The sequence below is a fragment of the Trachemys scripta genome, chromosome 7, assembly GCF_013100865.1.
Source record: "Trachemys scripta elegans isolate TJP31775 chromosome 7, CAS_Tse_1.0, whole genome shotgun sequence".
In the NCBI taxonomy this organism is placed as follows: domain Eukaryota; kingdom Metazoa; phylum Chordata; order Testudines; family Emydidae; genus Trachemys; species Trachemys scripta.
In genome coordinates this window covers 62,201,181-62,227,262 of record NC_048304.1, presented here as the reverse complement: position 1 = coordinate 62,227,262, position 26,082 = coordinate 62,201,181, and the positions used below count along the sequence as shown (strand labels likewise).

General features: G+C 41.6%; 1 protein-coding gene across 3 annotated transcripts in view; it reads left to right on the top strand.

Moving 5' to 3' along the window:
• AP3M1 (adaptor related protein complex 3 subunit mu 1) overlaps positions 1 to 26,082 on the top strand; it is a 43,094-nt gene that overhangs the window by 12,234 nt on the left and 4,778 nt on the right. For all 3 annotated transcript variants that reach the window (XM_034775501.1, XM_034775502.1, XM_034775500.1), the window contains exons 2-7: positions 16,091 to 16,366; positions 16,972 to 17,143; positions 18,884 to 19,021; positions 22,337 to 22,422; positions 23,071 to 23,204; positions 24,173 to 24,380. In XM_034775501.1, the coding sequence (XP_034631392.1) occupies positions 16,094 to 16,366; positions 16,972 to 17,143; positions 18,884 to 19,021; positions 22,337 to 22,422; positions 23,071 to 23,204; positions 24,173 to 24,380 (1,011 nt within the window). In that variant the 5' untranslated portion in view covers positions 16,091 to 16,093. The remainder of the gene's footprint in view (positions 1 to 16,090; positions 16,367 to 16,971; positions 17,144 to 18,883; positions 19,022 to 22,336; positions 22,423 to 23,070; positions 23,205 to 24,172; positions 24,381 to 26,082) is intronic.

The following is a 26,082-nucleotide window of genomic DNA, read 5'->3' as shown; positions in this document are numbered from 1 at the left end:
ATTGGTAGATGAAATACTGTACAAATCTCTACCTCAAACACAGGTTATGATTTCCATTATGGAAAAACAAGAAAGATAATGGAAAGGGTTATTTTGCACGCTAAATTACTGATTTTAAAAACCACTTCAAAGCATCCTTAAAAGACAATACATTTAAAAATAAAAAAGCATCTCAAAAGGTGATTACCAGTGGGTTTAAAAAAAAAATAGCTAATTAGATTTTGAGGAACACATGGGAACCAGGAACTTTAAAAAATATATATATAAAAATAAATAAAGCAATGCTGGTTAAACATATGACTCAGATCTATTGCAGATGTCATTCAAGCAAAAGCCCTTGTTAATATCACTTATATCCATTCTCTGGTTCTGGGAGTTTCAGGTGAGTAAAGGGGATGAGTCTCTAGACACCAAGCAGTTATGAATTGACTGCATAATACATTTGTCTTAATAATCACACTTGAATTCTGGCTTTTAAAAGTCTCTGAATATCAACAATCCTGTTTGAAATAAGGAATGTTAATTAAAATGACAATCCTACAAAGATACGGTTACAGAGTAATTGTACTTATAAGATTGAATCTTGGAAAAAAGAATGGTTACTTACTTTGTAGTAACTGTGGCTCTTTGAGATAATCTGCCTATGTGAATCCTGCTTATGGTATCCACATACCCCCACACAGGATGTTCAGAATGTTTCACTAGTAATTTTTAGGAGGGGTTGTGCATGTACCTGTTTATGCCCTTGCACTCCCCTCCAGTCCCAAGGGCTTAAATAGCACAGCTACTGCAACCACCACTCAATTCTTTTGCCCCCCAGCATTCTCATTTATAAGACTCCAAGCTGTGGGGACAGAGTGTAGGTCATGGGCTCTACATGTGCATAACATCTTGAAGAATCAAAATTTACTATAAAGTTAAGTAATCATTGTTTCTTCGCTGTCATTGTGGATCCCACTTATGGTGATGAGCCAGTAGTCACACGCTAGGAATTATCTGAAAAAAAGATTGCAAAACTTCCCTTCAGAAACAAGTGTCAAATCCTTGAAGCAGTTGCTAATGTTTCCTAAATGTATAAGCTAAAGACCAGATAGCTGCTCCACAGACCTTCCCATAAGCAATGAAAAGTCTAAGCTTAATGAAAAGATGTAGTTCTGTCTTGATAATACAATATCAATCTTCTCATACCTGGAGTATGTAATTTAAATTTAGCCAATGAAGCATGAGGTTTTGGAAACAAGGCTAGTAAGTTATTCTACGAGCATTGCCAGTTTCTTAAAAGATGGATGCGGTCTCATATTTACACAGTTTCTTAAGGGTAGGGTAAGAAGGATTTATCAATAAGGCTTGCAATTTGATTATTCTACTAGCTGATGTAATTGCCACCAAGAATGCCATCTTCATTGACAGATGAATTGGACAGTTGGATAAAGGCTCAAAGGGAGGATCTGCAAGTAAAGAAAAGACTATATTTAAGTGCCGTGGTGTAGCTGCCTTTCTTACAGGAGGAAAAAATGTGAACAAGCCCTCTCAAATCTGTCTGACACTTAAATGGCCGCACTTAAACCCTCTCTTTCCCTGCTTCCACACCAGAGTGCTTTAAATATAAGTAATCTAAGATAACTGGACTAGAACACCAATATGGAATGTAATCCTCTTAAGATCTCACCCATAATGGAAAAAGGTTTCCATTTAGCAGTATATAGGGATAACGTCCTATTCTGAAGAACACTTTTTACTAAGGACATAAGAGATTATTTAAGATGTGATATTCAGTGAGGCTGGGTTTGGGTAAAGAATTGGACTGATTTTGAGATTTCACATTTCCAATTCATAAAGGTCATGATCAATTGGAGAGTTGACAATAGCAGTAGGTCTGAGAACCAAAACGGATTAGATAAAGCAGGAGTGACCAATACAACTCAAGCTTTTTCTTGCCTTATTTTTCAAAACACTCTTGGATTTAATGGGAGCAGAGGGAAAGCATACATCAGATGGTGTGACCAACAAATAATGAAGGCAACTGCTAGAGATCCTGGACGCTTTCCTGCTTGAGAACAAAATATCAGACACTTTCCTGTTTTGATTTGACACGAATAAGTCTGTATGGGGAAGCTCTCCTCTCTTGGAAAATTCAGTCAGTTTTTTAATTGCCACTCATGGGTCAGGGTATTTTCCTGCTTAGTACGGCCACTAGACTCCTGGGAAGTGAAGAGCTGTCTGAATGCTCCATTCCCAATGTTTATGGCTTCCTGACAAAAGTTCTGATATCACACCACCTTGCCTGTTTACAGAATAGGCCCCTGTGAAATTGTCTGAGACACCTTGGATTGAAGAATCCTTGAATATAGGTAGAAACACTTTTAAGAGCAGTGAGATTAGCTTGCAAATTCTAGCACATTCATGTAAATTGTGTATTCTAGATGAGACCTAAATTCATGAGGCTGAATGATCTATTTGTGCTTCTCAAACTATCTTGGATTAATCAAAAAGAAGAACAGGAGTACTTGTGGCACCTTAGAGACTAACAAATTTATTAGAGCATAAGCTTTCGTGGGCTGTAGTCCACGAAAGCTTATGCTCTAATAAATTTGTTAGTCTCTAAGGTGCCACAAGTACTCCTGTTCTTCTTTTTGCGGATACAGACTAACACGGCTGTTACTCTGAAACCTTGGATTAATCAGAGTTTTGGACACAATCAGAGAAGCCAACTGAATTCCTGCATGTATGTTTCCTATCATTCACCATTGCATAGAGGTTAGAATTTAATTGGAAATCAGGACATTTAATGATGTCAAGTCTTGATTTGCAAACTGGGCTTGATTCTAGCTTGAAGTGGTCTGAGACACAATCTGGCAAATGAAGTTATGAACATACATGAAGCCATGTGGCCTAGAAGTTTGAGACATCCTTGTTTTTGTTTGAGGCCAAGTACAGAAGTACAGGTTTTTTAATCAGGAATCTGTCCAGTGGGAGGAATGCTCTTGCTGCTACCGAATCTAGGAGAGTTTAATGAACTTTATAGATAGGGATGGAATCAGATTCAACTTTAAGTTGATCCTCAAATCCGGGGGGATAACCACAAGGGAAGTGGGTTATTACCCACATTTGTTATTTTTCTGTCTCTGTCCCTGCCCCTCCACTTTCCCTATACACACGCACAAGCCAGTCAGAAGTTAAATGTGCAACCCCTGTCTGCATAGATGAGTTGCTGCTACTGATAGGCCCATTGTAAACACCCTTGGGTGATGAAATTCTGAAAGGAAGAGCTGTTAATGATGCCCTGGAGCCATAAAATGCATGGCACTCATATGAAAATGGTACCTGGGAAAAGGGTGGGAAGGAGGCAAGGTTTGAAATTGAATGGCATAGCTATCCCTGATTTTGAAGGACCCATTGATCTGTGGTGATCACCAGCCAAGCCTCCTCAAAATACAACAGATGGGAACCAAAGAGTGAAGTAGAAGGGTATAGATTAGTCCAAGGGTAAACTGGCTTTTTCTAATATCTAGATCTTTATGGATTGCTCAGGTATGAGAATGTCTTTCTTTATATTGGAGTGTTTCTCTGTCTATACTAGAGAATGAAGATTGAGGATGAAATTTTCTTTCTGAATATAGGATTATATAAATCCAATAATCTGAGTGTGGATCTCTAGCTTCTTAACAAGGAGACTCATCAGCCTTAGTGCTAAATAAATTCTGCCAATTGAATGGTAAATCGTCAATGGTTGCTTGCACTTCTCTCAGGAAAATTGTTATAGATAACCATGATGAGCTTTGCATCACTGCACTTGGAGCCGTTGAACAAACACCAGAATCAGCAGCATCTAATGTAGTTTGAAGAGATTTTAGCAGTCAGTGGATCCTCTTTACAGATTCATTTAAACTTGTTGGAGGTGTTGTTTTATGCAGGGTATTACCACAACGCTTATTTAGCTATCAATTCCTTTATTAAATCCAAAGACCAAAGGACTTTATGCCATTTTTAAACTTGCCTAAATAAGCAATTTACTACATCCAACAGTAACAAAACATTTATAAGCATTTGATTGAGATACTTAAAAATGGTCTAAACCCAGGGATGCTTAGTCTCATGTTGGTCAGCCCCAATATGGTCAGGCAGGTATTAGCCATAAACCCTTCAAGAGTTTAATTTTTATATCCTTAATGACATCACTTGTTTGTTAGTCAGTTACTGACTTTAGCTAAACACCAATTTGAGAGGGTTCATCCTTATTTCCCATCTTAATCCAGATTAGATTTACAACCTCCTTTCTCCAAGGCCTTTCCTCCCCTCCTCTTTGCTGACCAACAGATTTGCATTGCATCAGGGTTTGCATAAGCTTTACTTTTAAGATAACACTGGCATGTGGGTGGGAAGGTTCCAGCTGGCTCCTTTAAAACAGATTCTTGTGTTAAAATCATTTGCAAACCCCCTGCTGGTTAGAGGTTTGTTTTTTGTTTTTAAAGAACTTTTTTTTTTTTAACCAGACTAATGGGATCCCCGAGGTGCAGCCTGGGACTATGGGATTGCTGTGCCCCCTTAACTCTCCAGTCTGGGCTGTCACTCATAATACTTGGCTAGTGACAAGCAGCAAACCGCTCCAGGTGCTGTTATCACTCAGTACAACTGCATGTGGAGCCCCATGCCCAGCTAGATTGCATGAATGCGCCCATGAATCACACAGAAAGGCACCAGCCAAATCCTGCCAGCCTTGTACCTCAGGAATATACCGTCTTACACTGCTCAAGATGAGCAGTGACAGTTTATTCATTGGTTCACCACTTCATCAACAAAAAGTGGATATACACCAGTCTTTGTAAACCTGAGCAGATTTACCAAACACTTCAGACAAACTTACTGCTAAAGATAAACAGTAAAGCAAGTTTACTGACTACAAAAGATAGATTTTAAGTGATAGGCAAAAAAAGTCAGAGTGGTTACCAAAATAAAATAATAAGCACGCAGTCTAAACTCTCAACTCTATTAGACTGGGCAACATCTAGATTAAGCAGTTTTTCTCATCCCCACTGGATATTGCAGTTCATAAGTACACAGCTTTCACCCTTGAAATCTGGGCCAGTCTCCCCTGTTAGTCTTCAATCTTCTCGTGTCCTTGTTGTTTGCAGCATTGGGGGGGGGGGGGGGAGGCCAAGCATGGGGCCACTGTGTTCTGTTTTATACCCTTAGTCTTGGAGAACACAAGTCTAGGCTTATCTGGTGGGCACAAGGTGAAGCAGTACTTGGGTGTCTCTCCTGCGAGTGAGTCATGGAATTGTAACTCCTCTGCTGGACAATGGCTGATGTCTGTTCAGCACCCACCTGAGCGTTGGTTACCTCCCTTGTCATTGTTTCTGGAGAGCTAGTATCTGGGCATTTTCCAAACTCACAGCATATTTTAGTGAAAACCATACAACACAATTTATATTTTTTTTTATGCATTAAATACACATTTAGATGAAACAGTGGGTTTCAGCAGATCATAACCTTTCCCTAGTACCTCACATGACATGTTTTATATGCAATATCCCAATTGTGTATATAGATGAGGAATATGGGGGTTATCTGGCACTCCCGAGGTATAGAGTGTCACAGATATCTTCCATACTCCATTCCTGTAGGCTTTATAACTCATTATTTTAAAGGCCTGCCTTCTACTTGCTAGTCAGGGCCTTTCTTTACAACACGTTTCCTTAAGATACAAAATTAAAGAATTAGTTATTTATTCTACACTTGTCTTAAACCGAGGGTAACTTGTTATTAATCTGACAGTCTATCCCATTGCAGATAATCCCTACTTAGTTAGCATGGTTTGATAGTTTGCTGTTCTGACATGCAAAGCCACTGAAGATAGCTTTCTTAGAGATCCAGGCTTTTGGGTTCTTTCTCCTTGGGAGCTGATTTCCTTGACTGTTTTGATCTCTCACTGGTGGCAACACCACCAGTGAAGATGGAGCCAGGGTATAAAAAAATACTCCGGACCTTTTGACAATACTTGATATATATGATCAACATATTTTGAAGTGGCTGAAATGAAGGCAGGATCATCTAAAGAACTTTGACTCCAATATCCCTTCACTAATAGGTAGAGCCACTCTGCTTTGGGATGTTGGTTATAGAATACAAACAGCTGATATGCATCCGAAGAAGTGGGCTGTAGTCCACGAAAGCTTATGCTCTAATAAATTTGTTAGTCTCTAAGGTGCCACAAGTACTCCTGTTCTTCTTCTTGCGGATACAGACTAACACGGCTGCTACTCTGAAACAGCTGATAGGCTTTTTCTGAACTGTCTCCAATGGAATGTTCAAGGGTATTGTTTTTCCCCCCATGCACTTCAGTCATTCTAGAAAGGTTTTTTAAATCCTCAGCTGACATTAGTGTAGCCTGTGAAAGGGTTTTATTGGGTACCAAAGAACAAAGTGGAAGATCAAAGAATTTTCCTGATGAACAGGCATTTCTCAATCATTTAGGATTTGTTGTTCCTCCCCAGTGACTGAACAGTTCACACCTAAAAGCAGGAAACCCTGGCAGTGGGATATGCAAACTGAGCTGGAGAATAAAGGGAGGGAAATTGCCTTGTTTTGAAAACACTTGCAAATTCTTGCTGAGAGCATTGCACCCTGAAGCGGGGTAGTACAAGCTTCCCACAGGAGTTTGCCATTGGGTGCTACGGAGAGGGACAGGGATTGCTGGAGCCAAAGGCCCAATCTTGGAGACCATAAGCCTACCCTGGTGGAACTGTGTAGGTTCTTGGGGCCCAGGCAAAGGTGGTGCTAGCCCCTAGAGCTGCTTAGAGCCTAAGCAATTGCTTAGTTTGCTTATGCCTAGTACTGGCTCTAGGTCCAGCACATTAAAGGGGTCACTCCCAAGAGACTGGTCACCGGCTGGGGCATAGATCAGACCCTGTGGATCTATTGACAGCTATAAAATTGTTAAGCAACATCCGTGCTGAGGGTGCTGTTGCTGACCCCCTCCATATTAACAATTCCTCAGTGACTGCAGCTGCTGATGTAGAGCAGGATTTAACTAATGCTGCCAGAGCTGACAAAAGAGATACTGAGGTAGAGTTTCCTGAGCACGCCTGTGCAGCTGAATCTGGTATTAAATAGAATAAGATGCATCTTTGCCCTTTAGCGCTTTTTGTCAGATACCATTTGTATTGGCTCCTTGCTGTGGTGCAACACGGATGATTCCACTCCAACTTCTTCCTGTAGCAACAACTCCTTTTGAAGAGCTCTTCCTTGCACCTGGCATAGGAGACATGGCTCAGTGCTGGGGAACTGAATTGGAGTCCGAGCCTGTGTCCTTGGACAATAGGGGTCTGTGACTGTCCTGATGGATTGGAGTGTCTCTAGGCTTCCTGATTGTTCCTGAGCTTGGTGTCGCATCCCTGGTGACGAGCATTGCAAGGAGGATAAATTAGAAATGAGGAAGTCTCTCTACCAGTGTGACATACCAGAATACAATCTAGACTTTGGGGGGCTGTATCTCGCTGCCCTTCAACCTTTGATGGCTTACAATGCCTTGCTGCTTGCTTGCCCACCTGGGCTGCTCACAAATAGACTTCTAACATGCAAGCCACACCTTGAGTCTGTGTGTGACTGCAGCCAGCTACATCCTAGCTCTCACCAGCTTTGGTGATACTGCAGGTTGACCCCCAACAGACATCTCTGAGAAAATCCAAGACTCGGTACGTCTTGAACTGCCCAGCCCTCTTCCGGATAGTACAAGTATAATAAGTCTATTATTCCTTTAAGGGAATAATAATGCTAGTTGATTACTTCAAATAGTTACCCAAACACTTCAATTTAAACACACTGGGTTAGATAAAGCCATAAAACTAAGATTTTAAGAGCATAAGTAATGAGGCATAGGAGTCAAATGGTTAAGAAAAAAGTACGACTCTTACTAATATCTACTTAAATTATTTTAGTTGCAAAGCAAACTTTCACCCCATGCTCCCAGAGATTACTGACCAAGCTTTCAGGTCAGAACACGTACCCCAGAGTCCAGTGACGGCTTCCATTTTGTCTTCTCAGGTGCAGAGAATGAGGCGGGCAGGGAGTTGGGGGGGAGGGGTCCTTTTGGGTGTTTGTCCCTTATTTTTATAGTTTCAGTTCCTCTCTTGAAAATCACTTCCAGCTGAGACCTAGGAGACAAAGCATATGTGTGGAAGTGTAGTCCCTGCTGTTTTTGTTTTTTTTTTTCCCCTCCCACCTGTTTGAACCTCCCTACTTGACGACCAGCAAACTGAGTTTTCAAAGGCTACCTTACAAGGCATACTTTGTACAAAGATTATAATAGTGTGAAGGGTGGGAAATACAGGAGTGTATTCTCTCACAACCAGGTCTATGTTCAGAGTTTATCAAAGCTGTTACAGATTTTTTCCATGAGGAAAAAGTCAGTCTGGACTGTCTCTCCTTGTGTGTTTTGCTTCTTGATGGACTTGCATATAGCACACTTAGAGATTATGCACCTCCCCCAAAAAGTCATGGGTGTCAGAGGAATAACCCCCTCGCACAGGAGGGTCATGGCTTGAAGCCAGGAGATCTAGGCTCCACCATTAGCTCTGTTCTGTGCTCTTTCTTTGTATTTCAAATTGTCTTACTGGCAGTAAGACAAATGAAACAGTAACAATTACACTAACTACAAACATTAACTATTAGTCTAATGATTAAGTAACAAAACCAACAGGAAAAAGAAAAATAGACCACAGAGGGGAACACTCTGTTGTTCAAACTCACTGCCCCAGGCATTCAAAGGAACTGGGGTTGGGATTGCTATTCCCTCAGGGGAAGAGTGGTGGCAAGGGAATGCTACTGGACAGTACCAGTGAAAGTGTTCCCAACTCCCATGCTTGGGCACACTCCCACATGTGCAGTAACTTGAAGAAGCAGCAGTTAGGCTTCTAGAAACATCTGAGGTTCAATTCTATGTGGCATCAGTACCAATGTCTATAGGTTGATTATTAGGATGTGGCTGATAATTCAGAGGAGCTGTTACTCTGGCTCCATTATTGAATGTAACCAAAAGCTGTGTGGTAGAATTGTCTGTCATGTCTGCTTTGTGAGGAGCAATGTATTCATCTGTAAGTAGTGTATGATATTTGAGTGAAAAACCAGGAGTCCAAATATTAAACAGGAAAGATCTGGGAGTTATCAGTTGTCAAAGTTCAAGTATGTCCAGGCTTCAAAAAAGAAAAAAAACTAACCCTGCCTTTGCTTTGACATGACCAGCCACCCTGCAGTTTAACATTAAAAACTCATCTGTAATACAGAATAAACATGAAGAGGACAGGTGGAAAAAAATCATTATTATTTTTTTTTTCCAGTTAAGCATGCGTCATGGTGGTTCACTCACGAGTATGGCGCCACCTCCTGGCTGTTCTGGGGGATTAGCTCTTTCCAGGTCCCATATCCCCTTCTGCAGTTTGTTGTATACCCTGCCACTTCTCTCCCTCACACTCTGTGACTTAGTGTGCTCTTTCTTTCTGGCCTAGCCCTCTGGCCAGGTCAGTATAGTCCTTACCCCAGAAGAGGAATCAGTCTTTTTGTACAAATTGTCTCTGCAAGTCTTTCCATTTGCTGCCGAGACAGTGAGTGCTACCTCACCAGTGGCTGGTAGGGTAACCCAGGACCACCCTTTACTCCATGATCTACCTCTAATCAGCAGCCAAGGTCTGCACCATCTTAAACCTGCTGCCATTTCCCTGAGCCTTTACATACATCAGTTCCCCTAGATTGATTTCCTTCCTTCCTTCACTCTCTAATGGCCAGAGCATGGCTACAGACTCCTTCACTGCATTCTCCTTCTTCTGCTAGCTTCCTGTCTCTATACTAGCCCCACCTGTTCCTTCTCAGCTGGGCTCCATTATGATTAAGTGGATTATTTAGGCCACCTAATTCCCCCTCAGAAGTGGCCTATCCGGTTAATTGGCCCTTCTAGGCCAGTGTCAGGTAAACACCCCATCACAGGGCCATTGGGCAAAACTTCATCCCCACAGAGGCTTTGTGAGCTTCTGCACCTGAGCCCTTACGGATCCTAATGCTGATCTGGGACATAAATGAAATCAGAAGGCCACATCTGGCCAGATCTTAACATCCCTCCAATAAACCACCAGTCAGCATTGATGGAGCTGAGACTTCACTGGCCATGTTCATGAACCCTCTGCTGATAGAGAACATTCCTCTCTCCCTTACTGTCTATGGATAGCAAGTTAGCTGTCAGATGGCTTGACCATTCAGAGGAAATGTGGGATTTTCAAAGGAGCCTAAGGGAATTCAGCACCCAAATCCCACAAATCAGAGGGAGATGGGAACCTAACTCTCAAGCTCCTGTGAAAATACCAGCTTTCGTGCTTAAAAGCATAAGATTGGGTGGGAGCAGCTCATAGCCTTACCACTGACTTCTGAGATGCTGGACAAGTCACTCTTGTGACCTGTAAATTGAAGAGTTTCTCCATGTCACAGGGCTTTACTTGCTTCCTGAGCAGCAGGACTGAGCAAGTCTCTGGGTCACTTGGTCAAGGGGTTAATTGACAGTGTCTGCCCTTTCCCTGCGACATGAGCTGCTCACATACCACTTTGGTGCAGCTCGAGGGAATGTGGTGAAGAGGGGGTGTCAGAGCAGTGAGGAGAGATGTGGAAGGGGTTGGAGCAGTGCAGGGAATGGGTGGGAACTCTACACCTCTGCTAACCTTCACTGCTGAGGGCAATGCTCTGAGGGGCCAGCAAAACTTGAGACCACAACCCTTATTGAAGTGTAAGGGATCATCCAAACACTGTTTTGAAAACCCGGTTCAGTGACTAAAGCTGTGATGGAAAAACTGGGTTTCCAAAAATGTAACTTTTCTACAATCCCTTAGTGAATAAGGGCTCATCTTCCAAGGGACCTTTGGTTTCTGGGAGCTCAGAAGCACTAACAGAGCAGAACCAGTGGAAGGGGGGCACCTTCCCCTTCTGTGACATATTTGAAGTAGAAGGGAAATGGAATCAGCTGGGCCTTCCCCCCGTCCTACAATTATCTCTCTCCATCCCCTTATTCAACATTTCATTCCATGGCTGCTTAACCAGGGCAAAGGAGGGAGTTTAGGCCCTCCCCTTGCCTCCACTCTTCCTTGATCAAGAGAAGGAACCCAAAACTTCCTTTCCCATGCTGCCTCCCGTAATAGGGAAGGGACACTAGGCATAGCCTTTGCCTTGCTGCTGCTGCTTCTAGGGGGAAAGGGCAGGTCAGCACAGTTCAGAAGAGCTGTGGGGAAGGAGAAGGGGTTCAGCTGTGTCCTCACTGGCTCCATGTCAGTCTCTGCACTATTTCTACATTCTCTTCCCCAGCTTCTCAACCGTTGGGGAAGAGGGCTGGGGAGGGAGAGTCAAGCTGCTGGACAGGGCCGGCTTTAGGCCAATTCCCCCAATTCCCCCGAATCGGGCCCCGCGCCTAAGAGGGCCCCGCACCCAGTGGCAGGGCCACCCAGAGTGGGGGGCAAGTGGTAGAGAATCCCTTCCCTGGCTAGAGGCGCCTTTTTAATTTTTACTCACCCGGCGGCGCTCCGGGTCTTTGGCGGCGGGTCCTTCACTCGTTCTGGGTCTTTGGCGGCACTTTGGCGGCGAGTCCTTCAGTGCCGCCAAAGACCAGGAGCGAGTGAAGGACCCGTTGCCAAAGACTAGGAGCGCGGCCCGGTGAGTACAAGCCTCGTGTGTGGTTTTTTTTTTTTTTTTTTTTTTTTAATCCCTACCGAGGCCCCGTCGAAACTGTTCGAATTGGGCCCCGCACTTCCTAAAGCCGGCCCTGCTGCTGGACAGGCACAGAGATGCTGTGGGGGGCAGTGAAGGGGCTGACATACAGCCAGTGATTTCTGTGGCTCAGATAATCACTGTGAAGGAGCCAGAGGCTGTGGAACACAAGGATGCAGATTATTTATTTATTTATTTATTAACAAGGAAATCAAATTCCCCCCAAACTTCGTAACACAGAATTAAGGTTGTCTGGTGATGCCTGGTGTGCTTCCCAAATGTCAAATTCAGCTACAGTCAAACCTCTACATATCAAGAACTATAGTTAAAGAACACCTCACGCCCAAAACACAACTTTAGCTTTTCCTTCAGGTTATACCCTAACATGTCAATAACACATATATTAGCACTCTAGTCTCAAAATAGCACAGAACACTAGGAGCAGAGCACCATAGGGCAAAATCTAACACTACTTTTTTGCTAAGGCAAAACATAGGTTTAGGTTAGGTGTAGCAAACAGGAGCTACCTCCACCTGACACAAACTGATGCAATCTTGCAAAGTGTTATCACCTCTTCACCTTTCCCCTGAAGATTTCTTCTGAGATTGTCTTCACTTTCCCTTCACTGGGCCCTGGGGAACATATGCATACATGCCACCAGACTGGTAACAGTCCCTAAAGTCTCCTGTGCGCTGCTACTGATACAGACCTCCTCACTGAAATAAGGCATACTTGTTCCCCTGAGTTACACATGCATCTTTCCTCATATTAGTGAAACCTCTGCCAACCTGTTCCTACTAATCTCACCATTCAATAGCTACTCCTGATACTGCAGCTGGACTGTGCAAATAAACACTGTAATTTAAATCTGTGGAAGATGGGACAAACTGGCATATTTTTAGTCATCCCGGGGTACTTATTATGGCATACCCCTTGCTGAAACCTTCCCCGGGGTTAGTGCCAGCTGCAGAGGGCAGAGTGGTGATGTGTACCTTTAACTCTTGGTTTCCTGCTTTGAGTGTAGCTGAACTCAGCCAGTGATGCCTTGTGTCTTTCCAGAAAGTTAACACTGTACTCAATAAATTTTGGGGCAGATAATGCCAACAAAGGATAGGCATGCACCCTGAGTGATTGCCCCTACATTACTCCCTTACCAATAAGCACCACTCAATCCAGTGAACTTCCTCGGACTTTCCTCTAGATTTTCTTTTGGCCAGGCAACAAGAAAAGAATGAAACTGTAGAATCTGGATTTGATCAAAAGTTGAGAACTGTTAGCATATTGAAGACACATTGGACAAAACCACTTCAGTTTTTGGAGGGGGTTGGGGTTTCCACATTCCCTTGGAATAGGAAGGGTGACCAGAAAGAACCCAGTGGGATCCCACATAGCTGAGCTTTTGACAGAAAGTGAGCAGGTAGTCTCTGTAGCTTCTTGGGGAGGAAGGAGTAAATGAACCTATTCATAAACGATCCTTCAATACCACCAATCGAAGGCTGCAAGTTTATTAAAATAAGCATGAATGAATTGCCCTGGGCTATTGTCATGAGTTAATCATCCATGAATGTTCACAGTCTGTTCCTTTATAAAGGTCTGAAAGCAGAGATCCAGGACATCTGTGCAGTCTAATTGTTCCCAGGCACACCCTCTTAACACTTTACATATTGCACTTTTCTACTACCTCCTTTAACTGCTATCTCCAAGTGTTTTACAAAGCACTCTTTGGGAAGGTTATCCATGAACTGCTGTGGAGGTACTCGGATGATTCTTTGGTGGGGTGGGTGGCTGTATCTGTGTAACTTCTAGGCTTTGATCCAGGAACTTTACCCTCAGAATATCCCAGTTCTAAAAATACTCTGCACTGTGACTACTGGTGTCATTTACTTGAGCTGTTGGTGTAAGGAATAATTCAGTCTTGCTTTTTAGTGGCTTCACTTTTATGTTCTGATGTTAAGAAGTACTTTCCCAAGTAGAGCAGGCCTATTCTGACTCTTTTTCCTTGCAAAACTTGAGCTCTGATTCAGAACAGATCAATAATTAGAGGTGAGAGTTCAGCAATGCGATAATAGTTGCGTGGCCTAATGAAACTTGTATATTGGAGCAGGGGCTTGCAAACTTCACTGCACCGCAACCCCCTTCTGACAACAAAGTTACTATATGAGCCGGGGGGTGCGGAGCCCGAGCCCCACTGCTCTGGGTAGGGGTGGAGCTTGGGCTTCAGCCCTGGGTCCCAGCAAATCTGATGCTGGCCCTGGCAACCCCATTTTGGTCCTGACCCAGTTTGAGGGCTGCTGTACTAGAAACTATTGTAAATTTCTGCTAACTAAGGCTCTAAAATAGCAAACAGTAAAATAATAATCCAATGATCCACCCAGTAAATATTTAATGAAGAAAGCACATAATTTGCTAAACTATTTTTAACTTATGATAATCAAAATGCCAGCTGTTCAACACCCTATGTGAAATAAATCGGGAGTCTTAATCCAGTTTGTTGTAGGTAAGTGTCCACATCACCATTAGGTTTCCTTTGTTGACAGTAATAGCAATGGGAGGCAGAACTGCCATTTTATTGACAGGGTGGTTCTTCCAGATCAGGAGTGTGGGGTCACAACTGCCTATGCACCTCTCACCAGCACTAAATTGGGGTGGGGGGCTGTGAGAGAAAATGGAACTCTAAAGCTAGGACTAAAATAGTAAAGCTATTTTGGCAAGTCTGAGAAATTGTAAGTTTAGACGTTTGCAAAAGCTGTCATAAAACTCAGCAGTCTTTATGGAACAAAATAAACACCTATCCAGTTAGCAGTCGTAAGGTCCTAAACAGGGTTTATTACCTCTGCTATGGCTGCAGTGAGACAATCAATTTGAAGGATGATCCAGGAGTACTTGCTAGGGTCAGAATTTAACAAATCAACGTTTAGCAGTTCAGCATTTCGGTATGCGTGATGCATGTTCATTTAAAAACGTTGCACATGCAATCCATAGAATCTATGGGCTTTAACAGCAAGACAATTTTTAGAGTTTACAAATGCTCCATGATTCACACATCTGATCCAAAGACCTTTTGCAGTCCATGGGAATCTCTGTATAGACTACACTGGGCTTTGAATCCTTGTAGAAATGAACTCTAATCTCTGTAGCCAGATCCAGAGCTGCTTGTATTGAAACTCTCCGATGCAGCTTTGTTTACATTTGCTGTGAATTGGGGTTTGGCTTTAACAAATAGGCTATTGTATTAATATTAAAATGCATGCAAGAACTATTCTAAGATTTCATAGCTGTTTACTTGCTGGTGTGGAACAATACTGACAGTGGTTGATTAGACTTATCACGTTTGTGTGGCCATCTTGAGTGACTTGGCAGAGGTTTAATCTGCAGTACCTGCTAAATTCAGGACAAGGTTGGTCAAACTGGATTAAAGCGGTTATGTCCAGGCTGCTGTGTTTAAGAACACTTCACTCATCTTAAAAGTTGCCCAGTTTTTTTCAAATTCTGTTGCTGTTCCAGTAACAAACTAAATGTTGGATAAATTTAACCCTATGTATGCTCAATGGAGACTTGCAATAGTGTTAATTTCCAGGATGGGTTGATTTAAATCAAGGGAATGTAAAACATCAAGTGGGAAAGCCTTGACTGAAATCAGATTTTAATCAACTTTTTAATTTATACTTGTTGTTTTTCTTAAAAACGGATGCATTCTCAGAGGCTCATATAACCATTAAAATATGTTGATTTACAATTAAATAGAACCTTTACACTAGATTTGGTACATCGTTTTGCTACTTAGTAGGGTACACTATAACTATATACATTTATTTAAGCAATATATAGCTCATTATTTTCAGATTCTTAAAGTTCATTTTTAGTATGAAACAGATGCAGAATATTTTATTTACTAGATAACTTTCTGCTCATGATTTGTCATGAAGCATTATGATGGTAACTTGGAATTTAATTACACACGCGGCATATACAACTTATTTTTATTATACAAAACAACCTTAAATGTTTTGGATACATAAATTTGTCTTATCAAAATGTTTCACATTTACAACTAATTATTTAATAAATAAATAGATGGATTAACTGTAGTCACTGAATTAAATTGATTATTTCAGGTCAGCTTGGGAGATTTTTTCTCATATGGCTGTGTGAGTAGGAACTTAAGCTCCAGTCACCTAAGTATCTTGAAAATGAAACAAGATACCAAGATGGGTAACTTTTAAAAAAAAAAAAAAATTCACAGTGCATGTCGGTACAAAGCCAACACCTGAGTGAAGGGAAGGTGGGAGGAGAGGTAATGTCAATCTTCAAATCCCTTCTATCTGTATAACATGTGTGAATGTGTCTCCAACAGAAAATGATCCACAGTCTGTTTCTTATAAACTGTTCTGGTGATATATTCTTGGAGAAGCACTGGAAGAGCGTTGTCAGCCAATCTGTGTGTGATTATTTCTTTGAAGCTCAGGAGAAAGCAGCCGATGTTGAGAATGTTCCCCCTGTCATCTCAACGCCCCACCACTACCTCATCAGCATCTACCGGGAAAAAATCTTCTTTGTGTCTGTCATACAGACAGAAGTGCCACCACTCTTTGTAATTGAATTCCTGCACCGAGTAGCAGATACTTTCCAGGTCTGTCGCTGATAAATTCTTTGAATTTTCAGATTGGCCAAGTGTGTCTCTTGCACAAGTTTGACAGAGAGTTTTGCTACTATTTTTTTAATCTGATTTCCCCTTGTGATCTATGGTCCTTTTTTTTTTTTTTTTAAATCGGAGTTTTGCTTAATAAAGCACAAAGTCACAAAAGGTTTGCTTTGCTTCTTTACTTGTGTATGTTTACGGCAAGTTAATATCCACATCAAACAAAACAAATACTGACTTACAAAAACTTCCACCTTTTGGTAAGATTGTGTATTGTTCATGTTATACTGATGCATCAGGTGTAATAAAACTGCCTGTTACAACTGGAATTTTTGTAATACAGCTTACCATGATGCAGTTTAAAGCTACTTGACAGCTAAAATGAATAGCACTGAAGAACCTACATGGTGGTGTATTCAGAGTATTCCCTGAACTGAAAACTGAACAGTGACCAGAGACTGTACGCGTACTTGCACTGGACTCTATAATAATCCTTGCTAGCATTATTATTAGTTTGTTTTATAAGCAAAATAAACTTTAAAGTGTTTTTAATATGAATAAAAATCCTTTCCCCTTGTAATCTCTGATTTGTTTAGGATTATTTTGGAGAGTGCTCTGAGACTGCAATTAAGGACAATGTGGTTATTGTGTATGAGCTTCTAGAAGAAATGTTAGACAATGGCTTTCCATTGGCAACGGAATCAAATATCTTAAAAGAGTTGATTAAACCTCCCACAATTCTGCGCTCTGTTGTCAATTCCATCACAGGTATGATTAAAACAGATAACTAGCTTTGAAGTTTTTTAAATAAAATGAATTAACTACTCTCTGGGAAGATCAGGGGTTCAGTCAAGCTGGAAGGGCATATCGAGTGGGGTCCCACAGGGATTGGTCCTGGGTTCAGTTCTGTTCAATATCTTGATCAGTGATTTAGATAATGATATAGAAAGTATACTTCTACTTTGTGGATGATACCAAGATGGGAGGGGTTGCAGGTGTTTTGGAGGATGGGATTAAAATTCAAAATGATCTGGACAAAAACAGGAGAAATGGTCTGAAGTAAACAGGATGAAATTCAATAAGGACAAATGCCAAGTACTTCACTTGGGAAGGAACAATCAGTTACACACACACACACACACACACACACACACACACACACACACACACACCCTACCTAGGAGGAAGTACTCTGGAAAGCAATCTGGGGATCAGAGTGGATCACAGGGTAATTATGAGTCAATACTGTTGCCACTGTTGCAAAAAAAAGCAAACATCATTCTGGGATGTAGTAAGCAAGACATGAGAAGTAATTCTTCTGCTCTACTCCATACTGATTAGGCCTTAACTGGAGTATTGTTTCCTAGTTCTGGGTGCCACATTTTAGGAAAGATGTGGACAAATTTGAAAGTCCAGAGAAGAGCAACAAAAATGATTAAAGGTCTAGAAAACATGACCAGTGAGGAAAGATTGAATAAACTGGGTTTAGTCTGGAGAAGGGAAGACTGAGAATGGACATAATAGTTTAAGTACATAAAAGATTGTTACAAGGAGGAGGGTGAAAAATTGTTCTCATTTAACCTCTGAGGATAGGACAAGAAGCAATGGATTTAAATTATAGCAAGGGAGGTTTTGGTTGGACTTTAGGAAAAACTTCCTAACTGTCAGGGTAGTTAAGCACTGGAACAAATTACCTAGGGAGGTTGTGGAATCTCAGGCCTGGTCTTCACTGGGGGGGATCGATCTAAGTTAAGCAACTTCAGCTACGTGAATAACGTAGCTGAAGTCGACGTACTTACACCTACTCACCGTTGTGTCTTCACTGCGGTGAGTTGACTGCTGTCGCTCCTCCGTCAACTCTACCTGCATCTCTCACGGTGGTGGAGTACAGGAGTTGACGGGAGAGCGCTCGGGTCGATTTATCACATCTAAACTAGACGCGATAAATGGACCCCTGCTGGATCGATCGCTGCCTGCTGATCCGGCGGGTAATGTTGACATACCCTCAGTGATTGGAGGTTTTTAAGAACTGGTTAGACAAACACCTGTCCGGAATGGTCTAGTTATTTGTTCTGCCTTGAGTGCAGGGGACTGGACTAGATGACCTCTCGATGTCCCTTACAGTCCTACACATCTGTGATTCTATATTTCATGTTTGAGGTTAAGAACCATTTTTTCTATCCAAATATTGACTACGGGAAGATAAAATATTTAAATGTGCCTTAAGCGACCTGGGCTCCTAAATCACTAATGCTGCATTATTAGCACCCTAAAAGCTCCTGCTGACTCAAGTCAAATATGTAGAGGTGCAAAGAATGTGGAGTAGAACACTGTCAGAAAGGACTCTTTCAGAAAACGTGACCCTGGATAATCCAATTAAGGAAATCCTGGTGTTTATAATTTGTGGTTCCTGGGTTCATCTTATTTTGGTGCATAACTGTGGGATCTGGAACAAACCTCTTCTAATGGGTTGTTTGTTTGTGTGTGAATTGTTTGTTTGTTTCCCAGGCAGTAGCAATATGGGCGAAACACTTCCCACTGGACAGCTGTCCAACATTCCTTGGCGCAGAGCAGTGGTAAAGTACACAAACAACGAAGCCTATTTTGATGTAATTGAAGAAATAGATGCAATTATAGACAAATCAGGTAAGGTGTCATGTCAACGTAGATTTGCTTGTCAAAGGACGTTTCAACATTCTATTTAGCTAGTGCTGTTTAGCAAGAATTCAAGCAGTCTAACTGGCTGCCTCTATACATAACATTTAAGTACGCTGCCCATTTGAAATACCATGCACAAATGTATTTATTTCCTCTCATAATAGCAATATGGCCTAGGCCACTTACTCAACAAGCTTTTGATTTCAAGAAGTACTCTGCATCTAGATAATTATAGCTTATCTATTGGTACCTTCTTACAGTTACTAAAAGAAACATATTTCTTGAAGGCCAAAGCTTTAAGCTGGTCTGTTATCTTTATGTCCACTGTTGTTTTATGCTAACAACTCATCCTTATATTCAAGGCTCCTCACTGTATGATCAGGACAAAAGTTGTCACTTGCCACCTCTCCAGCTTCCCCATTATCTGCCTCTGTGTAAAATTGAGAGAATGCTCTTTTCCAACTAGCCAGCCAGTATGAATGCTGAAAATTAAAATCCCTTAGGGGGAGTATAGGACAGTCAGAATACCTTGATACATAACATGGATTGCACCTAACTTGCTTAATACCATCCAAAAAATGTCCTAGGTCTACCCAGTCAGTAATGGTATCATAAAATTGCCATCTGTGTTTCCATTATGGCTCCCTCTTCCAGAAAAGTCTGAGGCTATTTGAATCCAATGTCGATGCACTAGTTTCAGAGGGGTAGCCATGATAGTCTGAATCTGTAAAAAGCAACAGAGGGTCCTGTGGCACCTTTAAGACTAACAGAAGTNAATTGAATTCTGGGCTTATGTAGCCATACAACAGAACAATTAATTGGAGTGAAGAAAAAAAAAAAAACCACACAACATGCAGAAGCTATTGTTCACTCATTTTGAAATGGGCCAGAAGAGAGGAAACTGTAGGCTAATATTTACTTTAGTGACGTGCCTGAAGGGGAAGAGAGACCATTTCAAATAGACATGATTTGAGAGTCTGTGTGTAAAATGAGGCAACGTCCTATGAGTCTCTCAAGAAAGGAAGTGAGACCTTTGAGGAACTCAAGTCAAATAATCTTAGGGGGGAAAATATGAACTGCTCACAACTAGTGCAACAAGCAACAGAGGGTCCTGTGGCACCTTTAAGACTAACAGAAGTTTTGGGAGCATAAGCTTTCCTGGGGTAAGAACCTCACTTCTTCAGATGCAAGACTTGCATCTGAAGAAGTGAGGTTCTTACCCCAGGAAAGCTTATGCTCCCAATACTTCTGTTAGTCTTAAAGGTGCCACAGGACCCTCTGTTGCTTGTTGCACTAGTTGTGAGCAGTTCATATTTTCCCCCCTAAGATTATTTGACTTGAGTTCCTCAAAGGTCTCACTTCCTTTCTTGAGAGACTCATAGGACGTTGCCTCATTTTACACACAGACTCTCAAATCATGTCTATTTGAAATGGTCTCTCTTCCCCTTCAGGCACGTCACTAAAGTAAATATTAGCCTACAGTTTCCTCTCTTCTGGCCCATTTCAAAATGAGTGAACAATAGCTTCTGCATGTTGTGTGGTTTTTTTTTTTTTCTTCACTCCAATTAATTGTTCTGTTGTATGGCTACATAAGCCCAGAATTCAATTAAAGACCCAAGACCTTTTTGTTCTCTTGGGGCATTTAAGGCAGCAGTTTCTTGTTAGATAAGAATTCTCATGGTGTTGCCTTGTCTGTCAAGATATGACAGATGTAAGAGACTTCTTTCACTAAACAATGAGAATAACCCACAACATTGCAATCTATGAAAGCCAAGGATAATCCAGGCAAGTGTTTCCTGACAAGAGTTGATCACCTGTGTGTATCACATGGTTTTTGTTTTTCTTCAGCCTCCATATACAACACTGCACAACTTATTAGGAGTAGAATGGTATGGGGAGGAGCTTTCATGTGTGACATTACCCAGGGTACAATTTGGACTGTTGAACAGCTGATCCTATCAATTCTCCAGCCTCTGGTGCCTTTTACAGTGCTTCGCTATGAGAGCTACCACTCCTGGTCTCCTCACACACAGCTTCCAGCCAGTAAATCACTCCCAGCTATACTGTCTGAGTGCTACAGCCAGCAATTCTTCAATTACCAGCTAATTCCCAGTCCCAGACTTTGCCCAGAAACGTGCATCTTATACTGCCCAGGCCTCTCCTGGACAATACAAGCTCATCTAAAGATCATCATTTTATTTATAGAAAATGATGTGCACAATCCTGTTATCCCAAATGGAGTTTCCCAAGCACTTCAATCCAAACACACTAGTTTAGATAAAACAAGTTTATTAGCTACAGAAAGATAGATTTTAAGTGATTACACGTAATGAAGCATACAGGTCAGAATTGGTTACAAAGAAATAAAAAGTAAGAACACAATTGATATCTAAGCAAGCTAAGTGAATTCAAAGCAAAAGGTCTCTCTCGCACGTTCTATCAGACTTACTGGCAGAATTTCTTTCAGACAGGATTCTTCCCTCAATCCAAAGCTGTTTTTGTTCCTCAGGTAGTGATTTTGCCATGGATAGAAAGAAAGAAAGATAAATGATTTGGAGCGTCTGTTCCCCATTCTTTATACTCTTTCCTTTTCTGTGAGAATCATCTCCAGCTAGAGTTCAGGAGACAGTCTATGGGGACAGGAACCTCCTGCTGTTTCTTTGCCAAGATGTTAATTTCTCACACCCTTTTTCCTGCCAAAAAATGGCCAATTAACCAGGTGATGGTCTATTTGATTTTGTTGATACCTGGCTGAGGCATCAGTTTGCCTTTTGTCACCGAGGAACTGGTTTGTGACTGCTGAGTAATATCATAAAAAATCTTAACTTTACATACAATGTTGCCACACATTTTACCAGGACAATTATGATGATCAGCAAATTGAGTTTTCAAATGATACCTCACAAGACATGTTCCGTACAGAATTTATCAGTCTTGTAAAAGAGGTGAACATAGGATTATAGATTGTCACAATATTCTCAAACACATATTGGTCACCGCTAGGGACAGGATGCCTGTTTAGACACAGCAACGTTCAATGTAGCAAATCATATGTGATTAAGCAATAATCAACTGGGATGGGATCTGAACAATTGTTTGCTGCAGCTGATCTACCTCAGCAAGCCTTCTGTGATATATGTAACAAGAAGGATACTCTTCTGTTTGCATAGCTGGGTGCTAAACATACTGATATCTGCACCCTTGTATATGATGCATTTATGTCCTCTTTACTGCATCTCCTATTATATTTGTTAAGCTATCCACAGTATACTAAATCATATGTCTCTCTCACTACTTTTCCAGGTTCCACAGTCTTTGCAGAAATTCAAGGTGTCATTGATTCCTGCATTAAGTTGTCAGGAATGCCTGATCTTTCTCTTTCATTCATGGTAAACCTAGCAATGCAATCAGCCATCTAACTGTAACTGTTTTGTATTGTATTTCTAGCAGAGTTATGCAAAAAAGATTGAAATGTTGCCTTCAGTCCATAGTGTACAGAGAGAAGACTCCAGCTGTTTCATGACTGAGCAGAATGCTCTTATGTAGTCTTCAGCCACTTTATCCATTTTGAATAGTGCATGAAACTTTGCATTGCTGTCACTGCTAGCCACATTGTTCAGTAATTAGTAATGGGGATGTAGAGCCTTTTGTCCCTAGGTCAGCAGTAACTGACAGCTGCCATTATCTGATTGATTGTGGTTCAGAGTCCTAACAATAGGTGGTCACATCAAAACCAGCTCTCTGTTGGCTTCCTTGTTGGCAGCCTCAGCACAGAGGGCAAAGGAGTGAATGTACCTGGAGATTAAATTGGCTTCTCTCACTTAAAGCCAATCCCTACAAGTCACAGCTTAGGCACCTTGAGGGGGAACTGGCATTTCTACTGTCAGGCTGTACCTGGTCTGATGATCAGGACTGTCAATCTAGCACTTCTCTGCAGTAGCAAAGCTAGAATGCAGGGGGTGAGGAAGGAATAAACCAACTGATATCAAACCTTCAACAGATGTGGGAGAAGCTTACATCTGTCTCACTTCCTGTAGAACCCGAGGCTTCTGGATGACGTCAGTTTCCATCCCTGTATTCGATTCAAGCGTTGGGAGTCTGAAAGAGTGCTCTCATTTATTCCTCCAGATGGCAACTTCAGACTGATATCCTACCGTGTGAGCTCCCAAAAGTAAGTTTGTGTTAGCTACCCAGTCTTCACTTGGGACTTGTCCGCACAGTGAGTTCGCCCAGGCGAGAGGGGAGCAAATTCTAGTGTGGACTAGGATGTTGGCCACTAAATTGCCTGTGAAGACCCTGCTGGCATGCACTAAAAGTTTCAAACAGGATTATGTAATGTGCCCTAGGGAACTTTTATTACACACCAGCCGACGCCATATGGGCCATTTAGAGCGCACCATAGTCATGCACACTGGACTGTACAACCCACTCATGTGGGCTAATGCACCCTGTAAACAAGCCTTGGAATAATCTCATGAACATCTCAATTTGCTCTGACTCATGATTTAATGACTGGAATTCTCATTATTGCTAAATGCATGTTCATGGGTAGCTGTCTGAGATTTATTTAATCTGATGCTCTGTCAGTTTTTCTAACATAAAACCATGCTTGGCAGAGATGCTGATATCATCTCAGCTGTGATTGTTCAACTGGGCAGATCACTAGCTTGTAACGGAACATTTAACTCCTGATGTTTCCATTGCTAGAAGCTGCTCTGTAATTAAGATGCTATCTCTCTGTAGTACATTGATCTTCACTGGCTTTAAAAAACCTCCACTAAACTGCAATTATCTTCAAGCTTAGTTTCATTTTAATGTAAGCAAAAGTGAGAATGTGTCCAGTCAGAGTGTTTGTAAGTACCTTTTTGTATTAATTGTTGTTATAAAACTGTTGACCACCAATAGAACTTGCTATTGCATTACAAACCACTAACTTAACGACTTTGATTTTTTTCCCCTGTTTGGATCTTTTTTTAGGAGAGTATTACTTTCTACTTTCAAGAGAAATTAGTTTTGATTTATCCTGCCAACACCATGATGGATATAAGACTCCTTTGCAAACTGTACTTTTATTTCCCCTAATTTATCTGAAGTAGTCTTTTCTGCTAAGTGCATTTAATTCCCAGTTTCTGTCTTCAGCTTGGTAGCAATTCCTGTGTATGTGAAACACATAATCAGTTTTAAGGAGAACAGCTCTTCAGGGAGATTCGATGTTACAATTGGACCTAAACAGAATATGGGGAAGACAGTGGAAGGAGTCATTGTGACGGTTCATATGCCAAAAGCTGTACTAAACATGAACCTTACTTCCACACAAGGCAGCTATACATTTGATCCCGTCCTTAAAGTAAGTCTTGAGCTGTTTATTTCTGTTTTTAAATTCAATGCAGACAAGATTAAAGAAATCAAGAGAGAGCTTCATACTCTAGAGCAGAGGTTCTCAAACTGTGGTCTGCAGACCACCAGTGGTCCACAAGCTCCATTCAGGTGGTCCACGGATAGTTCCCTCTAAAGTGTGCGCCTGGGTGGCCGCACATGAGACTGTGAAGGACCACCCACCTAATTAGTGGAGCTGCTCAGGCGTGGCTCCACTAATTAGGTGCCTGGACCCTGGAGAAGGTGAGGTGGTGGCCTTGGGGGGAATAGGAGGTAGGTGGGAGAGGGCAGAGGGGTAAGAAGAAGGGGTGGAGGGAATTTGGGACATGCAGGGCTGCAGTGGCCAGAGAAAGAAGCAACTTTCCCCAGCTCCAGCACTGCAGCTGCCAGGAAGAAATGGTCATCCTTCCCAGCCTTAGCTCTCTAGTGAGGGAGAGACCCCTTCCTTCCCAGCCCCCGCAGGGGAGAGAGGGCACATCCATTGCAATAGAAAGGTAAGACTACTGATATCAAAATGTGAGTTGTGTGCTTTTATTTGTAGAACAAAAAAAGTTAATTAAGGTTTTTTTTTTTAAATATATAGCGCTTTTATCCAAAGCGCTTTACAATAGTTAGCTAATGGTACAAACAACATTTGGAAAGATCATTAAGTGGTCCGCCGAGACCCTCAGCAATTTTCAAGTGGTCCATGGAAAAAAAAAGTTTGAGAACCACTGCTCTTGAGTGCTTTGTGTACCAGAGCAAAAATCTAAGCTTAACCATTCAGTATAGTTTGACAATCTAAAAAACTGCTGTTTTTATCTTTTTTTTCTGGTCAATTTTAAAGGGCCACAGTCACCTTTGAAACAACATTTTGTACCTGTGTTGTTAGCATAACCCTAAAAGGGACTACAGAAACACACACTTTGTTTAATGCATGTCAGCACTTTGTGTCAATTTCATTTATGGTGCATGCCCTTCCCCTAAGCTCTGTGAGAAGACATTTACTTGTAACTGCTGCAGCAGAACTTTAAACTCAGACAGCAAGTAGCAGGCTGGTATAAGCTGCAACAGGCAAAATAGCCAGCAAGTAGCAGAATAGGGAGTGGATTTGGGTATGTTTGCTATTGCTCTCACACCACCCAAAAAATCATTGTAAACAAACAGGGAGTGGAATGGAAAACAGTTGACCTATAATTTTGCTTCTCTGAATATATCATTCCAACGTAATTCTAACTCATGCCTCTTGCATATGGGAGTTGACACCCAGAACTCTTAAAGTTTTCTTTGAACCTTAAGAGCAATTTTAGCAGGATGGGATTTGGGCCAAGTCCCACTACTGTATGTTTCATGTCACGTTGAGGTTGCTGCTGCCCCAGGAAGTTTCCAGTGAGCTCTTCATTTGAGCACGAAGCAACAGTTCCTCAAAGAAATAGACTGATTCAATAATTTATTTTCATTTTTAAATCCAAAAGCAAACCGAGCCTAAGGCAGATAAACCTACCAGAACTTTGCCCCAGGTGAGAGGGAAGGTGGGCAAAGGAGCAAATAGCCCCAAAACACAAATAAAACCTACTTACACATCCAGCTTCTGGTTCTTCTTCAGTTGGTAAAATCATGCAAATGATCAGTGTCTTTCTACTCTCATTCAGGAAAACTCATTTGGGAAGAGGCAAAATAAAAAGTAGGAAAGA